At 39.5% G+C, this 17646-nt stretch overlaps 1 protein-coding gene across 7 annotated transcripts in view; it reads right to left on the bottom strand.

Moving 5' to 3' along the window:
* The window catches only part of SECISBP2L (SECIS binding protein 2 like), a 75243-nt gene extending 58239 nt beyond the window's left edge, over positions 1-17004 (bottom strand). Inside the window, exons 1-4 of one of the 7 annotated variants that reach the window (XM_072622383.1) lie at positions 16723-17004; positions 9132-9310; positions 6393-6717; positions 3448-3583 (exon numbers count right to left, since the gene is read on the bottom strand). In XM_072622383.1, the coding sequence (XP_072478484.1) occupies positions 3448-3583; positions 6393-6717; positions 9132-9310; positions 16723-16752 (670 nt within the window). In that variant the 5' untranslated portion in view covers positions 16753-17004. Of the gene's footprint in view, positions 1-3447; positions 3587-6392; positions 6718-9131; positions 9311-15630; positions 16121-16166; positions 16383-16433; positions 16552-16722 lie in introns of those variants that run through there. The other 6 variants (XM_072622382.1, XM_072622380.1, XM_072622381.1 and 3 more) reach the window with 6 other exon arrangements.
* Between the last annotated feature and the right edge of the window lie 642 nt (positions 17005-17646).

Genomic DNA, 17646 nt, shown 5'->3' with positions numbered 1-17646 from the left:
TCATGAATGACATAATTCCAGATTCGGTTACGATAAGATTCTTCATTGGGGAACACCAATGCATGACATGCAGTTATGGGACCTCCAATCAGAGCTATTTAAACAAAATGCTGACGTTTAAAAATGGGAAAAGAATCAGAGTAAAGGCGCTGACTCTTAACAGATGCAAAACAGTTAAAACGAGGCCTTCCAAAAGGCCTAGAAGAGCCTCCACAAACACGTGGTCTCCTTGCTAAGCAGAGAGAAGCGGTGGCCCAGGGGAACACTGCCTCAGAGTACAAGCTTATTTGCAAAAGACAACGACCAAAATTTTTTTCAAAACAGCAAAAAGTAGTTGAGAAAATGACTTGATAAACAACTTGGTGTTATATCCAGATCATTCCAAGAAGATTTGTTGATGAAACTGGAAAAAGGACAAAAAAGATGTTAAATGGAATAGGTTATCCATAATTTTTAGCGTCATCTCTTCTCAATAATAAATGTCAAACACCCCACTATTCTCATCAGAAGTGGAACCTCAATGACCAACGTACAACATAAATAAATGACAAGAGTAAAGGAAAAAACGAAGTTGGAAGAACAGATGGGCCTGGCCAAACACATGGGAGAAATCAGTAACAGACATCTCATGTCGTGCCTTTGCACCGCTTGTCCCCATACCTGCAACATATTCCTTCTTCACCTCTACCTCCTAATACGTAGCTACCTTGAATTCAATGCCATCTCCTATATGAATACTACTTCTGCAGGCACCCTGTTGCCTTCCCCTCGAAATTACCTGGCATGGGCTTTGTATATCCCTACATACACGTACATACTGTTTCCTTTGGCTACACCTTAAGCTCCTCAGAAGCAGGGATTCTTTCACTCTTGTCTTGGTATCACCTAAGCCTAGCACATTCCAGTCACAAAATAAGTACTTAGTAAGTGCTTACTGACTGACATAAAAAATCTCGTAAACAAATAAGAGATTAAGGCAGGAAAGTTACCTTGTTTCTTTGATCAATTCTGTTTCTTTGGAAACCATCAACAAACTGATATAATTAAGTAGAATAAAGAAATATTCCTAGATATGAAACATACAGAAACGTGGCATGGTAGGAGGGAGAAAGAACTCTGTAATATTTGCTATTCTCTTCCATAATCAGTGCCACAAATCTCAGGAACCTGTTTACCAGCTGTGGTTCTCCATTATGCCCTACAGAGGTGTTACTATACTGATATCAGCAAGTTTTGTTTTAAAAATTAATAAATGCCATGATCCTCAGGCCCCTTCCTGGGCCCTCTTCTCTTCCCCTCTCTCTCTCTCTCTCTCTCTCTACTCTCGCAATCGATCAACAGACATTCATTAAGTGACTACATGGCAGGCCCTGGAGAAATAAAGACAAAAAAATGAAATCAGTCTCTACTCCAGAAAAGTCTACATTACATCGGGGACTTCATCAGCTCCTGTACGTTCAGTGATTATCTCCAGGGAGACGGGTCCGGGACCCAGTTCTTGTCTCCCTCCAGAATTCCATTCCACATCTCCAAGTTTGCTATGGTTGTTTAGTCATTTCAGTAGGATCTCAGTCTTTGCGAACCCCACTTGGGGTTTTCTTGGCAAAAATACTGCAGGGCTTTGCCATTTTCTTCTCCAGCTCATTTTACAAATGAGAAAACAGATCAACAGGGTGAAGTGAGTTGCCCAAGGTCACCTATTAAATGTCTGAGGCAAGGTTTGAACTCAGGTCTTCCTGTCTCCAGGCCTGGCACTCTATCCACTTCTTAGCTACCCTGTATCTCCAATTACCACCTGGTCATTTCAAACTAGATTCTAATATGCATCTCATATGCAACATACCCAAACAAAACCCATCTTTTCTCTGAAATCTACACCTCTCCTGAACCTCCTTACTTCATTTGAGGTAAGCACTATCCTTCTAGTCATCCAGTTTTATAACTTCACTGTCATCCCTGACAGCCCTCTCATTCATCCCACATGACCAATCAGTTGCCAAATTCTCTCTTTTCTACCTCCACACAATCTGTCTATTTGTTTCCACTTATACGTTCATCACTGCAACAGTGTGGACCCTTATCACCTCTCACCTGGGATTCTGAAACTGCTTGTAGGGAGTAAAATACAATCTAAGGGAAACAGGCACCTCTCTCCAAGCAAAACTGGTTTACTAACAGTGATGCATGTAACTGTTAACAAAGCAGGTCACAAACTGGCCCCCTCCCGCAACAAGGGGAAAGAGCAGGGGTGGGCAACCTTCAGCCACATGTGGCTTTCTAAGTCCTCAAGTGTGGCCCTTTGACCGATTCCAAGCTTCACAAAACAAATCCCCTTAATAAAAGGATTTGCTCTGTAAAGCTTGGACTCAGTCAAAAGGCTGCACCCAAAGGGAGTTTAGGGAGCCTTAGAATTGGCCTTGAGGTGTGGCTGAACATAGACCTCTAACTGCTAACTGCTTTATGGGCCTCTAGTAATCTTAACTAGAAAGTCAAAGTCACCTAAATCAAGAGCCCCTCTTTAGTTGTCCCCTTGGAGGAGATCAAACTATCCCAGCAGGCACAAGAAGGGTAGGGATAGAATTGTCAAGGGGGAGGGGCTCCAGTTTAAACTGGTCCATTGTTTACACACAACAAATTGAAGTTCCAGGTTCAACGGCCTGGTAAGCAAACGTCCCCAAAGCAAGCTGCAGCAGTGATAACATAATCCCTTTCTACTATTAGGGCTGGGAGAGACCTCATTTTGAGCAGAGCGAATTCAGACAGATGCTAACCATTATAAAAACTATAAAATCTTTATACTGTAAAATCAATACAGTAGAGATCAGAGGAAATAATTTCTATCTTTTCAAATTTCTGATTGGTTTCTCTGCCTCAAATAAAGACTCCAATTCATCTTCCACACAGATGCCAAAGAAATTTTCCTAAAGCACAGATTTGACTATACCACTCCTTTTCTACTCAATATACTCTCTAGTAGATTTCTATTTTCTTTATGATAACACATAAACACCCCTCTTTGACATTTAAAATTCTTCACAACCTGGTCCAATCCTAATTTTCTAACCTTATGTCTCAATTTATTACTTTTCCTTCAAGGAAATTACAATAAAATTTCGCTGTTTAAAATTTTATATAAACCAATGGTTCTTTAAAAAAAAAAAGTCAACGCCAAAAGCCTAGTACATAACAACCACCTTAAAATAGCAAAACAATCTGTGCAGACAATGGAGGAAATAAGTGTAAAAAATAACGGAAACAGATTGTGGCTCCCTGCTTCCAAGGAATTTTATAAACTGGCAGACCAAAAAAAGGGAAGAATAGGAAGGCTTTCTATAATAGTAAAGTATTATTTTGCCATATACTTTAAAAATGGCATAAGCAACTGTTTTTACAAATTAGATTCCACCTTCAGAAATCCAGAACCTCCATATGTCCCCCTTCTCTTACCTGTTTGCTGGGAAGCATCCACCAGAAGCACAATTTTGGACCGATTATCAGGTCCTGCTGCGCTGGTTTCTTTCTGAGTTGCTACACTTTTTACTGGCGGCCTTTTACTTTTTACATGTTGCTGTAAAAGCTGCTGCTGCTGATTTAAATTGAGAAAATAATATACTACTTCAATAAAACAATACTGTGAAAATAAATACACGTAAAATGAAGAGAATGGACTAGATCAAAGGTGTCAAACTGGAGGCCCACAAAACTCTGGAGCACTAACCAGATTAAAACACAGCTGAGAATGTTTAACAGAATCAATAAAAAGATAATACAACATAAAGTTAATTTGTGATTTTCTAAATCACAATAAAGTCAGGGTTCCTTGATAATTGATTGATGATTCCTAAATCCCCTTTCAACTACAGAATTTTATTACACTAAGTATTTGACAGAAAAACTTATGATCTAATATTAAAATAGACCACCTTTACCAAGAAGCTGACTTTTTGTTTCACTGAAATATCATTGGGTAAGAATTTTCTCCTAAGAATAAAAATGTATAAGACAATTTTTGCCAAAATAGAAAAAAGAAGGAAAACTCTGAACTCTTATTATACGGCTATTCTTCGCTTAACAATAACTGATGTGACAGAATTTTGAATTTGAGGAACTGAACCTAGTTATTAACTCCCTCTACCATAGAATCTCTCTCATTCTTTGAAATGTGTGCATCTTGTGCTATCACCTTACTTCTCCTATCTCGTGGCCTCCATTCCTTAAAAATTCTAAACAAACAACTGTCAAGGCAGTGCAGATTTCCTTGGGACAGAGACAGACCCCAAGTTTTTTACAGCAACTGCTACTTCTGGTTTCTCCTTTTCCCCCATTAAAGCACACTGTAATAGATGAAAGTCTTTTCATGGGTCAGGGAGGAAGGACTGGCTCTCTGCTGTGCTGACACAAGTGCCAACTGAAAAGTCAGCAAAGGCTTTAAATTCGATTCAAGATTGATTCTGTCAACTCCAAGTGACTGAGCAGGATTTTTAGTTGCTAGTTGGAAAATTAAGGTTTCAAGATAGGAAAGTATCCTTTAGCTAAAAAAAACCCTTAAAACAGAATCTGCTGTCTTGTTTGTCATAATCTCAGCTTCAAAAAATTCACTTCTGCTCTCGAAGACTCCATTAATTCAGGGATATTTAGTCAAAAGTGGGGAGGGGGGAGAAAGGGCAGAGAAATTGTTCTGTTTCAAAAGACTATCTTGAACGTATAGCTGGTCTTGATCGTAAACATCATGTAGGACTCATCTTCCCTACTTCCTTGCTAGTCGGCTTTAAATTTTCATTTTGAAGCTACTCTAAGCTGTACCTGGAAGGAATGATTCTACGGTATTGTTAATACTGAGTAATACCATTAAGGATTTATCAGTTTAAAAAAAAAAAGAAAAAAAACTCCCTAATTGTAGCCAATACCTTCAAGCAGATGTCTGTTTACTTTGCATATTAAATAGACCCATAAAGAAGGTCAACCTGAACTAGCTGTCTAATAGATGAGTAACCACAGATGATGGAATATGTAAGAAGAGGAGGAAAAGACAAAAGCCTAATCCTTGGGATGGGGAAAAAAGCTGGACCAAAGGGAGTAACTCAGGATGGCACAGAAGGGAAAAGAAGGAGCAAGACATTATTCCCAACTACCTGATTTTCTTTGAAAGGTTATTCAATATTCTTAAGTTTGATTTCATTTTTTAAGGTTTAGTAAAATTTATTTCCTGCTAAATATGGTGGATCTTTTATTTAAATAAATTGAGAAAAACATGTTAACCAAAATTAACTTTTATAGCTAATTTTGAAGAAAACGTATTATTCTCAATAAAAAGCAGCTATAGAAATGCTTCTTAACTTCTTAATGAACTTAAGTGCCCAGCATTTTATGCAACATTATTTTTTTAAATTATATGCAATATAAACAGAATCAACATAGGAGTGAAAGGGAATAACTTGAGAGTAATTCATAAAAATGACATCACAGTGGATACAGTTGCCAGTCAAACGCTACTTTTTAGAATCCCAGAATTGTTTAAGTTCTAATTCTCACTAGTAAACTTAGTAGATTGCATTAATGTGTAAAATATTCATTTTTTTACTTAGCATGACCTTAAGCATATATTAAATAATTGTTTCACAATAATAAAGGTATAATATAAATTTCAGGGTAGCTGACTGCATTTAAATCCTTTAGCAGTACAAGGATATTGTGACAATTTAAATTTATTTGAAAGACTATGAGAGGTACAAAAAAAGTACTCATATAAAGGTTACTGAAAATAACTGAAAGACAGAGAAAAAAATGTAATAGACGTTACTTGTCCTTCTATATGATACAACACATATGCTTTTTGTCCAAGGACCAATCTAGCTCAATTTGGAAAGGTGTTATCACCAGGTTGGTGATAGGATAATGAGCTTTTACACCAAATGAACTCTTAGCAATTATCAACCAAGTCAGAGAGAGGCTAGCCTTTGGGATGGCGGCAGAAGCGCTTACAGTGACAAAAATAAGACAAAAATTAAAATAATTGATATTTGTCTGGATCATGGCAGAAAAGCCTATCAAAAGATTTCACTTACTACATCCTTGTATTGCTTATGGTCAGACAGCTGGAAGCCCTGTCTGTTGATTTTTATTTCTCTGTATTTTCTCTGAAGTTCAGGGTGCTGATTTTTCCCCCTGAACTAAGTGAATCATATATGTGCTTGATTAAAGTAGGTTACTGACCCCTCAAAAGTTGCTTTCCTTTTAGAAAAGCAGATCTAAGAACCCATACAGCACGCCCTCCTGGGTATGTCAGGGTCCCTGCTGATATAATCCTTTAAAATTACAAATGATAAGTTATTTGCACCAACGATAACAAAAGACATACACAGACTTTTACAGAAGCCAAGGAAGTTACTTACTTTCTGCACAATGGGACCTCTGTTACTACTTCTACTTCTCTGGCTGGACAGTGGAAAGACTTGTCCAAGCTGATTTGGACGGTCCGTGCATTCCGTGGGAATGGTATTTAAAGCATTTGCTGCTGGAAAGGTGCTGGAGTAAGGTGTAGGAAAGGGATGATAAAATCCCATAACTTGGGCACATGGAGCTGGCATCAGCTGATAATATGTATATTCTGTAGAAACAGGCGGCTGAGCAGATATGATGGGATAAGCAAGGTATGGCCCTGGAGGATTTGGATTGGGTTGCTGCCATCGTAGGTCATTGTTATATAATGGAAATTGTCTGGAAAGCCAACGGAAAAGGAGAACCAATTTATTAAATAAACAAATTTAAAAAATCATGTTTAAAATCTGAAAGTTTTTGTCTAAATTTAAAATCTAAAGCAAAACAAGAAACTTTTTCCCATCATGATAAAGAAAATAGTTCAGCAGAACCTCCATGTAATGCCAGCATGGGGAACAAAGTTACCTTGCCTTGTTTTAGTGTCTCAAACACAGACGTGAAAAGATTTATTCTGTATTAAACAGAAGTCCAATATGACTTCTAACAGAGTTTAACTGCATCATAAAATAAATATGAAAAAGAAAAGAAAAAAGAATAGGATCTACTACATTTACTTAAACTGCAATTTCCTTGAGTTCTCACTGTTTTCAATCTTAAAATCTAGGAAAGATCATTATCAAAGCAACTATTAGATCTGCTAATGCCAGCTCCTCCCCCCACCCCACCCCCAACGAGTTCCAGGATTCTATAAAGACTTCTGCTCAGGTCATCATAAAAGGTCATTCTATGATTCCACTTCTGCTTTTTTTACTCCTTTCTCACACTTCTTCCTTAATAACATGGGTAGATATTGTCTTGTATGCCACTTTCCTACTTTAACAACAGAAATGCTACCCAAGTGCAAGAGGAGAAGTGTGTGTGTTCGTCCTTTGTTGCCGAAGAAGCCCATGCCGTCAGAGAAACGATGACATGACTTTCACTTGACTTTGTATTGAGTGAGGGAGGGCTGTGCAGGTCACCAGCCTCACTTCTCCTCCAGAGCCATCTGAATCCAGTGACCAGATATTCATCAGGATGACTGGAGATGTCCCAGGATGAGGCAACTGGGGTTAAGTGACTTGTCCAAGGTCACACAGCTAGTGATTGAACTCAGGTCCTCCTGACTCCTGCACTGGTGCTCTATCTAGTGCACCACCAAGCCGCCCAAGAGGAGAAGTAAAAATAAAAGCAGTAAACCTGTGTTTTCCAGTAGCACTAATCTCAGTAGGGCACACTGATGAGGTACTCAAATACAATGGAGGAAGAAGGAAATGCCTCCTGTTTTATATTTATAGGCTCTTCAGGGATTCTTCTGAGAGGTGCAAGGAGCTTAGGTCTAGGACTTCATATAAAACAAGGTGGCTTGGCCAGGTAAAGAAGAAGGCAAAGGGCAGATATCAGAAGAAGCAAAGAGAGAATATTATAAAGAAAACCTTTTATTCTTTATTTTGCTTCCCCAAACATAGGAGATATGCAAACATATAGGAGATAAGCATGCATAAAAGATACAGGGTTTAAAAAAACCCTGCTATCCAATATAATTTCAGCAGTACCAATGGTGCTTTCTTTGCATATGAATTCTCCAGGATAACTTGCCAATAAGGTTGTTACAAACAATTCCTTCAATAAAAACAAAATATATGCTGTCAAAAGTTAACCAAACCCCAGAAAAGCACTAAATCACATGTAAATGACTACATTAACTTACATCCCATCAAAGGAAAAGTTAATTATCGTCCTTAATTTTCTGTTATTTCTTTTAATGTTCTGTTACTTCTATTAGTAACATTTATGAAATACTAGCAAAATACCAACCCAAATGATTCCTTCAGACCCTATTACATAGCCACTCAACAACACTCAGAATCTAAGAGCCTTTGGGGACAACTTGAATGCAGAGTATATAGATTTACCCTTCACAGCTCACATATTCTGTGTAATAAATTCAAATTAAGTAGCAATTACATTGCTAGTTATGACTAGAAAAGTCTATGGTGATTCAAACAAGTTCTAACCATTAGACTATATAATAGCTGATTGAGAACTAAATATTACATTAGCACCCAGTACCTAGAGAGCTGGTAATAAGTGTTTTCTGACTGAAAATAAATGCTAAATAGCCACATCAGTATGAATTGTAATTTCTGTGGAAACAAAATTCAATCATACTTCATAGTCATACAAGATCTTATTGCTAAATCAAAGATTGGGAATAATTTATCACTGTATTAAAACTTATCTTAGTAGGATTAAATAGAATCTAGCTCCAAGAAGTTTTTATTGGGTTCCTCCTGCATCTTTCATTCCTCTCCTCCTTTGAATTCAATTTTTAATTTAAACAAGATTGAAGAATTTCATGGCATGACGAAAAAACGTCCCTGTGGTCATCACTTTAATGTGAGCATGTATTCACATATGCATTAGAAACACTTCTGTTTGCACTTCATAATATAAAAATATTTTTTAAAATTGATTTTTCAAGCTTTAAGCAAAGGTTTAATTCTGTAAAGGTTTTTATGAACCAGAAAAAGTGCCAATGTTCTAAGTCACCTATTATGACAATTATGCCTAACCAACTTTTTATACTGTCTCACCCCCCCACTCCAATCAATCCAACACATACACACACATACACACCCCCAACCAAAAAGTACCTATTAGACTGGTTTTCCTGCACAAAGGGATAACAAGTGATCAGGTAGCTGGGAATTGGAGTTGGCTCCACTCCACTCACACTTCCACTATCACCGGGAAGTGCCATTGGGATCACAAGGGTATCAGGAGTCTTTTTCTGAGGAACAAAAGGCTCTACTTCAGCAGACAGCTTGACATTCTTCAAAAAAAAAAAAAAGAGAGAGAAAAATGAATTACTATCTGTTTAAAAGAAATGTAAAAATCAATACAAATTTGACAAAAGAGAATCTATCTTCCAGAACAGCAATGAGTTATCTTTCTTCAGAACTTCCACAGAACATTTAAAAAAGTGGCACTTTAAAACAGCTGAACAAAGACCAAGTTATTCATACAAAACCATCCATTAAAACAGCGGAAAATGCATAAAAGGTTACTAAGTTTCAATGAAGTCATCTCTTGTTACGTAATCAAAGCTGTTAAAGCAATCAAGAATACAAGGAAGTCGTACTTCAGAGACTAAAAATAAACTAGGTAGTAAGAGAATAGTTTGGGCTTTACTAACTTCTGCCTTCTGCATTCAGATGAAGGCTAAAATCGTTACTCCAGAAACATAAAAGCATACATTGAGATTTCAATACACAATACAGACACCTAGGATGAAATAAAATCTAAATATTTAACACAAAAAACAACTTTCTTAAACTGATAAAATTGCTAAATACTGAAGATAAATTCAGTATAAAATTTTTAAAACTTCAAAAAGTATATGCTCTCTATTAAACGTTTATTTTTTCTTTAAAAACCTGGATGAATTAAAATACAGTAGTATCTTCCTTCAAATGGCAAAGTCTCACTAAAGTAACAATACACATTTTAGAATATTTAATACTACATCAATGTGGGAAAATTCTGAATTATTATCAAGTTCAATTAACTTGAACGTGAAATCTTCAGCAATTATAAAATTGCAAGAGATTTTATGCCACCAAATTTCAATGAAATTTGTGAGGGAAAAAGTTTGAGCATCTATTACTTGATATTAATTTAATTCATCTGGGTCAGGGGTTATTAATTATAGACCCCTTTGGCAGTCCGGTGAAACCTCTGGATCTTTTCTCAGAATGTTTTAAAAAGCATAACAGAATACATATAGGATCACAAAGGAAACCAATTATACTGAAAGACAATTTTTTTTAAAGTTCAAAGACCCAGATAGGTTTTTAAGAATCTGTGAAAACTAGACTTAAAATGTCTTTAGCTATTAAAATCCACATGGCACAGACTTCTCAACACCACTCTGAGTGGTCTCAGGCAATGCTGTCAAAAAAAGAATATTACAAGGTCCCTATACAAAGCATAAGAATTGTAGCAGACTCAGAGTGAAAAGTGGGTTTAAGTCTCACCTCCGACACTTTCTAGCCCTGAGGCCACTTAACATCTATGAACATGAAGAGCACCCACAGTATCTAACAGGGTTATTTTAAGTCTCAAAATAAAATCTCTAAAAACCAGTATACAAATGTCAAAACACTACGTTAATACAAACAGTAACTGACGTTGATATAGATCGCATATTCTTTGTTAAACAGAAGTCTATTAACCTACTGTAAAGCATTCAAACAGGATTTACTTAACAAACCAGGCCATTAAATGGTACTTTTTTCCTTAACAAGCTTTAAGCTCCTCACTGAATTTTGCTCTTCCCTCTAACACTAAATCTCAAGTAGATATAGTACTAATGCTTTGCTATTGTTGTTACATTGAAAAATGTTCTAAGTCACTATTGATTAGAGAAATGCAAAATAAAACAATTCTGAGGTCCCACCTCACACCTATCAGATTGGCTAACAGGATAAAAAAGGAAAATGTTGGATACTGAAGGGGATATGTGAAAACTGGGACACAAAATGCACTGTTAGTGGACTTGTGAACCGATTCAACCATTCTGGGGAGCAAACTTTGGAACTATGCCCAAAGCGCTATAAAACTGGGCATACCCTTTGATCCAGTAATACTACTACCAGGTCTATATCCCAAAGACATCCAAAAAATGGGGAAAGGACCTATCTGTATAAAAATATTTATAGCAGCTCTTTTAGTGGTGGCTAAAAATCGGAAATCAAAGGGACATCCATCAATTGGGGAATGGCTAAATAAGATGTGGTATATGGTTACAATGTTACTGCGCTATCAGAAATGACAAGCAGGATGGTTTCAGAAAAACCTGGAAGAATTGACACAAACTGATGCAGGGTGAAGAGAAAAGAACGCTGTATACAGTAACAGCAATACTGTGCAGCAATACAGCAGAACTGTGAATGATTTGGCTAATCTCGGCAATGCAATGATCCAAGACAACCCTAAGGGACTAATGAAGCATACTAGCCGCCTCAGGACAAAGGAATCATAGTGTCTGAACACAGAGTCACTTTATTTTTTCTTTTATTTGAGTCTTCTTGTACAAAACGACTAGTATAGAAATGTTTTACATAACTGCACGTCTATAACCAACACCTGCCTGCTTAATGCCTCCGGGAGGGATAGAATCTGGAGCTCAAAACTTTACACAAAAATGTTCTTTTAAAAAAAGCATTACTGTTTTGCAGTAGTTAAAATCAGTGCTTAAAATTCTCATTGATTTAAAGACTAAGAAGGCAAAATTTAGACCATAAGCTCCAGGTAGCAACAGAGAGTAAAATGTCACTACCAAACTGTCATCCAAAGAGTGAGCACTTCTTACCAATAGAACTGTGAGTGGTAAGAGAAATACCCCGAATGTCTTGGCGATGAGCAGATAGCAAGGGACTATTACAATAATTGAAAGTTTCTCCAAATACAAAAAGAAAAATTCATGTCTTCAAATGTAGCTGAAAGAGCAGCAGACATGGGGAGCTGAAGGGCCCAGCTTCAAGTTCTGACTCTACTTACTACCAGATCTTTCAGAAACCACCAAAGAAGCCTCTCTAAGCCCCAGCTTCCTTATCTCTAATTGAATAAGAAAACTTCTAAGGACCCTTCCAACTCTAAATTTATGCTCCTATAAACAATAAATTTAAAGATTTGGGTTCAGCATGCTTTCACAATGCACATGTTCCTGCTGAGTTGTGTTTAGATCATTTTTAAAAGAAACAAATTCTTAATGCATGAGAAATATGTTTAAAATCCTCTTGCAAAATAAGGAATTATTATGAAATGTAAATAATCATAACCTAACAGGTCTGTTTTGTAAATCTGCACTTGTGTATATTAATGTATTTTTAAAGCAAGGAATACTTCCAGATCCAATGGGCTATATTTTAGCAATGCTAAAAACTAATAAAAACAAAACTCCCAAATGAAAATAATCAATATAAATGGTAGCAATCTCTCCAAAATAAAACATATATCTCTACAAAATACTTCTTTTATTTATGGTTCAAGACTTGTTCAGTTCAAAACTTAGGAAACAGTTCTCACTAAGATCACTTTGTGGTGCCCAAAATACCTTTTAGAAGACTTTTACCACTGAAACGTTCAATAGGTCATGTGTATAATTTACAACAGATTTTTTTTTGCAAGCAAAGATAATTCATATTTATTCAGTTTTAAGTTTGTTTTCCCTTTGATTTGATGTTTTTTTAATAGTGCTACTTATAGATTTCATTTCAATAATTAAAATCACAATAAACATAAATGACCCCTTTGTTCTTTGCCTAAAAGAAAACTACTGTAGTCATCACCAGCTGCAGAGACAGAAGATGTCACTAGTAGGAACAGACTGGTAAACCATATTCTCCAGTTAGAGTGCTGGATAGTTGTTTTTTTAAAGGTCTTGTTTGTTGTGACTTTAGGAGGTTCTATATCTCACATTAAAACGCATTATCTACCCTTCCCCAAACCACAGGTCAGGAAAGCAACATTAAAACTTCTAACTGTTCTCCCATACACCATAATTTGATAAAAAAGATACAGACAATATGTTGGGAGTGATTATAGCACTAAAGTGGAAAAAAACCAGAGAAATGGTCCACCTAAATGTGTTTGAAAGTGAAAAGGAAAAATCTGCAGTCAGCAAGAAAATGTGGTGAGCTATGTGAATGTAAGAAGACATGCTATACATAGCTAATATATATATAGGTTGTATATATACAGACACACACACACACACACACACATAGGTAAGTCAGAATTTGGTTTTATTCCTAGATATCTGAATTTGAGTTTTAATTAGAGATTAGAGAAAAGTCATTATTTTTTCAAGATCTATTTTTCAGATATAAGAAATCTCACATCAAGAAGTTCTAAAAATACAGTAATACATCTGGGTGGGAAATCAGTATTACCTAGGCTAAATTATACTTTTGCCTTATCTAAAAAAATTCAACTATGAAATTAAACTATCCTTCATTCTCCAAAGTTCTTCAGTCTCAGCATACCTTAAATGAAATTACTTCATCATGTAAACATTATTACTGTAAAAATTACGTCCATACAATTACACCTGACAGTACAGCAGGCACACAGGGAGTTGATCCATTTCGTCACTGTAACCCATCTTATGGGGAAATCACAGAAATCGAGGCTATTAACGACATTATTCCTCCAAACCAGCACACTCAGGTTACCTCCCCACAAAACTGGGAATTCCGAAACAGACACAAACGTCTTACTTGAAACCTATTTCATTAGTCTAGTCAAACATATTCAATGGACTACTGAGAGTGCACTTAAATTCAGTAAGTATTACTGAGGCAGCTCCGCTAGGCCTGCTGTGGGAGGATAAATACCATCTATACATTTATTATTTGCTGATAATCTACAACGCACATTTTTGGAGATGAAGTTATAAAGAAAGAAGGCAAACTTCTGCCAACACTAAACAAGGTAAAACTCAGTCTAAATGTGTGCATTAAAAGTAATGATAACACCATCTCACAGTGAAGTTTCAAAAGAAATTATACCTCCCACTTAAAAAAAAGGAAAAATGTCAGATTATAAAAACATTTTGTATTTTATCCATCTTAGAATGGAAGCTGAAATCACTCTTTGAGATACTTTGCCTCCTGCAGACAAAAGTACTTTCTGCAGGAAAGTGTGATATAAAGAAGAGTACTCCAGAAAATCCCAGAAGCAACCCCTGATTGCCTGGAGAGCTGCTCAAAATGTGTACGCTGACTAAATACACCAACTGCCAAAATAAACTACAGGATAACTTCAGTCTGCATGTAAAAATTCTGCAAGACTTCGGAACACGTTTAGAAAAATCAAAGTCTGAAATTTTAACTTGTCCTAGCCATGTGCATTCCTATTCACCTGATTTTTTGCGTTAAAAAAAAAAACTAAGTAGACATAACCTAATTCAGAAATAAACTATGGGATGTAGGACCATGTGTACACATACTATTTGTCATTACTATTTATTACTATGTATCTAGCTAATTATTGACTAAATGACAGAACAGTCCTGAAATTTCTGTCATTAACTTTCACATTCAGACACAGAAGCCAGTGCTGACTACCCTTACTCTACAGTTTAAAAGGAACACATTTTGGGGCAGCTTAACATCATTAGCTATTAGTATTTTAATAGTGATTAATATTTTTATAGCATTGGGAATTATGAAAACTTATTTTTAAAAGGAAAACATCCTAAGAAATTCCACTCCCTTATAATTCCTGGCATAGATATACACACACCTCATGGCATCACTGCTTTCTTTAATTCTTAGAAAGTAACAAAATAGTCAACAAATTCTAAGTATAGAATCCTCCCCTCCTTATTCGCTGGAAAGCAGGCCAATTTTTTAACTTTGTGTACTCAATTCTTGTCTGTGTAAATAAATCGGTTAACGCTTTAATTTCAAGAAACAAGAAGATTTCTTTCTCTATGTCTAGCAGAATCTGCAATTTCTGTCATGTTTGAAATGAAACACTTAATAAAATAAAATCTAGTTAGTCATTTTTCCTATCCCTCCTCACACTACTTTTTTCAAGAAAAAGCTATGTATTACACCTACTGTTCCTCAAACACCTAAATGAAATCTAGTCCACCTGTTTTGCTTGGCAGTTAAGATCAAAATAAATGCTTTTATACAAAAGTAACTAAAAGATTACTAGAATTCTTTTCCAGTAAGTAATCCCTCCCAAATGTTGCAGTCATTATCACAATTAAGATTATTTACGGAATCATAATACTTTCAATGAATCCTAAGTTTACATCCTTAGAAATCACCTACTCCAAATTCCTCATCAGAAACTGTTAAATATACTCTTACATTAAGCAAAAGAGATCCCAGGCAAGTCCAACTAGAGAATTAAGAAGATACTTAGCAAGAGATGAACCAGCTCAGTTTTTAGCTGGAATGATCCACACACACTTTGCACCCCTCCCCAGCCTCCACCAGAAAAGATTTCCTCATACACCCCATGTTACAGAGATGACCACATTCAATTAAGGAGCTGCGTTCAAAGTTGTGGTTGAAATGGTTCATTTAAAGTTCCTTTAGGATGAAAGGGACTCTAAACACACGCCAGCCTTACCAGCTGCTGCTCTGGCATCCGGGGGAATAACCAAAATACTGAACCCTCTCATTAGCTCACACCTACAAACAAGGAAATGGTTCAACACTCTCTTCTTCTGTCACCCTTCAAACAGACTGGAGTCCAACAGGCCCCCCAGATGAAGGCAGGGAAGCATGAACAAGGTCACCCTAATACCCAACAGAGCTGCCCTTGCCCATGAACGTTCCCTTATGTAATTCCATATGTTATTCTATCAAAAGTCATGGGTGTGCCTATACACCCCTAAAAGTGAGAGAGGAGGAGGGGGGAAGGAGAGAAAAAAGGGGGAGAAAGAGGAAAAGAGAAGAAAGATGGGGGGAAAGAGTGAGAAAAAGGGGGAGGCAGGGGGAAAGAGAAGATGGGGGAAGAGTGAGAAAAAAGGGGGAGACAGGAGGAAAAGGGGAAAAGAGAAAAGGAGAGAAAGTGAAGGAAAGGGATGGGAGGGAGGGAGGAAGGTCCTAGGAAGGGGGGAGCCCTGTCCCCACTGACGTGCCCGGATGCCCCCACTTCGTTACCAGGTAGAGAGTTCGGCGGAGGGGAGATCAAAGCCCCCCACCCCCTTTTCGGAACCGGGCATTTCAATTGTTCTGTCAGCCCAACAAACCGAACCGAAATAAGCCCTTCCGGGATAAAACCACCGCTTCACCCTCACTCGGGGGGCTGCGCCCCAGCCTGTAAGGCCAGCCCCCCGAACTTTCCCACCAGCCGGGGCTGTTCGGTTTTGTCTCCACGCCGGGCAGCGCGAGGGCGGGCCCCGGAGCCCCTCAAACAGCGGGCAGCACCTGGCGCCGGGAGCCCGCGGACTGGCACTGCTTTCTAGGACACCGCCACCGAAGTGCCCTCCTCCTCCGTGTGCCCGCATTCTGACGACACATCCCCCGGACGGTGCCTTCGAAGCTCGGCGCTGTGGGGGGGGGATTGGGGTGCCCGCAGCGGCTCGGCCGTCAGACCCGCCCCCCCGCTGGACCCTCGGGGTGCCCCCCTGCCCGAGGCGGGGGCGGGGAGCCGGGCGGCCTCCCCGCACCCCACCGGGCCCGGGGCCTCGGGCCTCGCCCGGCCCGCCCCGCGTACCTGGTCCCCGGCGGCGGCGGCTCGGTCCATGGCGCCTCCTGCGCTCGCGGCAGCCGCTCTCCGTCAGCGTCGAGAACGCCCGGGGCCGCCTCCTCCCATGGCCCCCGCCCGGGCCGTGCCAGGATCCGGGCCCGCCCGCCCTCCGGTCCGGCCCAGACGCACAGGCCGGCTACGCCACTGACCGCGGCGGCGGCTCCTGCGCCCGGAGATGATGGAGAAGGAGGAGGAGATGCGGCCGGGGGGGCGGGGAAGGGGGAGCGCCGGGTGAGGAGGGGGCGGAGGAAGAGAGGAGGCCGAGGGCAGGGCCGGGGGCCGAGGCGGGGGAGAGGGATCATGGAGGACGGGGGCCGAGGAGGCCCACGCGACGCGGAAGGCGTTGTCGGCTCCGGAGAGGAGCCGCCTCCTGGAGCAAGAACGGGGCGGGCCTCGGGCGCGGAGTGACGGCTCTGCGCAGCCAATGGACGGGCCTCGCATCCCAGGCCCGGCCCCCGCAGGCCCCGCCCCCGCAGGCCCCTGCCCGGTCCAGGTGCAGAGCGCGGTGGAAAAGGCCCACCCCCTCCTGGAGGGAGCTCGCCGTCCCCGAGTGCGCCCCGTCGCGCACTTCTTGGTTGTCTTTATCTCTTCCTTGCAACGTGGCAGATACAGAAATCATGTTTGGCGTGACTTTACGTGCAGAACTGATATCTCGAGGGATGGGGGCGGGGCTGGAGGGAGGCAGACAACTGGGGACGGGTGACTCCCGCTGCGGTTTGGGGGGTGCCCCCAGGGTCTCGGGATCTAGGACACCCTGATTCCGCCCTGCAGTACTCAGGAGCCTCTCCCGGACCTTCTCTGCATCGTAGAAAGGAGCGGTTTGTCAATATCATTCAGGGAGTTACAATGTATCCGCACAGTTCTCACCCTCACGGAATGCAGTTCAGCTCT

This window comes from Notamacropus eugenii, chromosome 7 (genome assembly GCF_028372415.1).
Source record: "Notamacropus eugenii isolate mMacEug1 chromosome 7, mMacEug1.pri_v2, whole genome shotgun sequence".
NCBI classification, from domain to species: domain Eukaryota; kingdom Metazoa; phylum Chordata; class Mammalia; order Diprotodontia; family Macropodidae; genus Notamacropus; species Notamacropus eugenii.
This window is presented reverse-complemented; position numbering and strand designations above follow the sequence as displayed.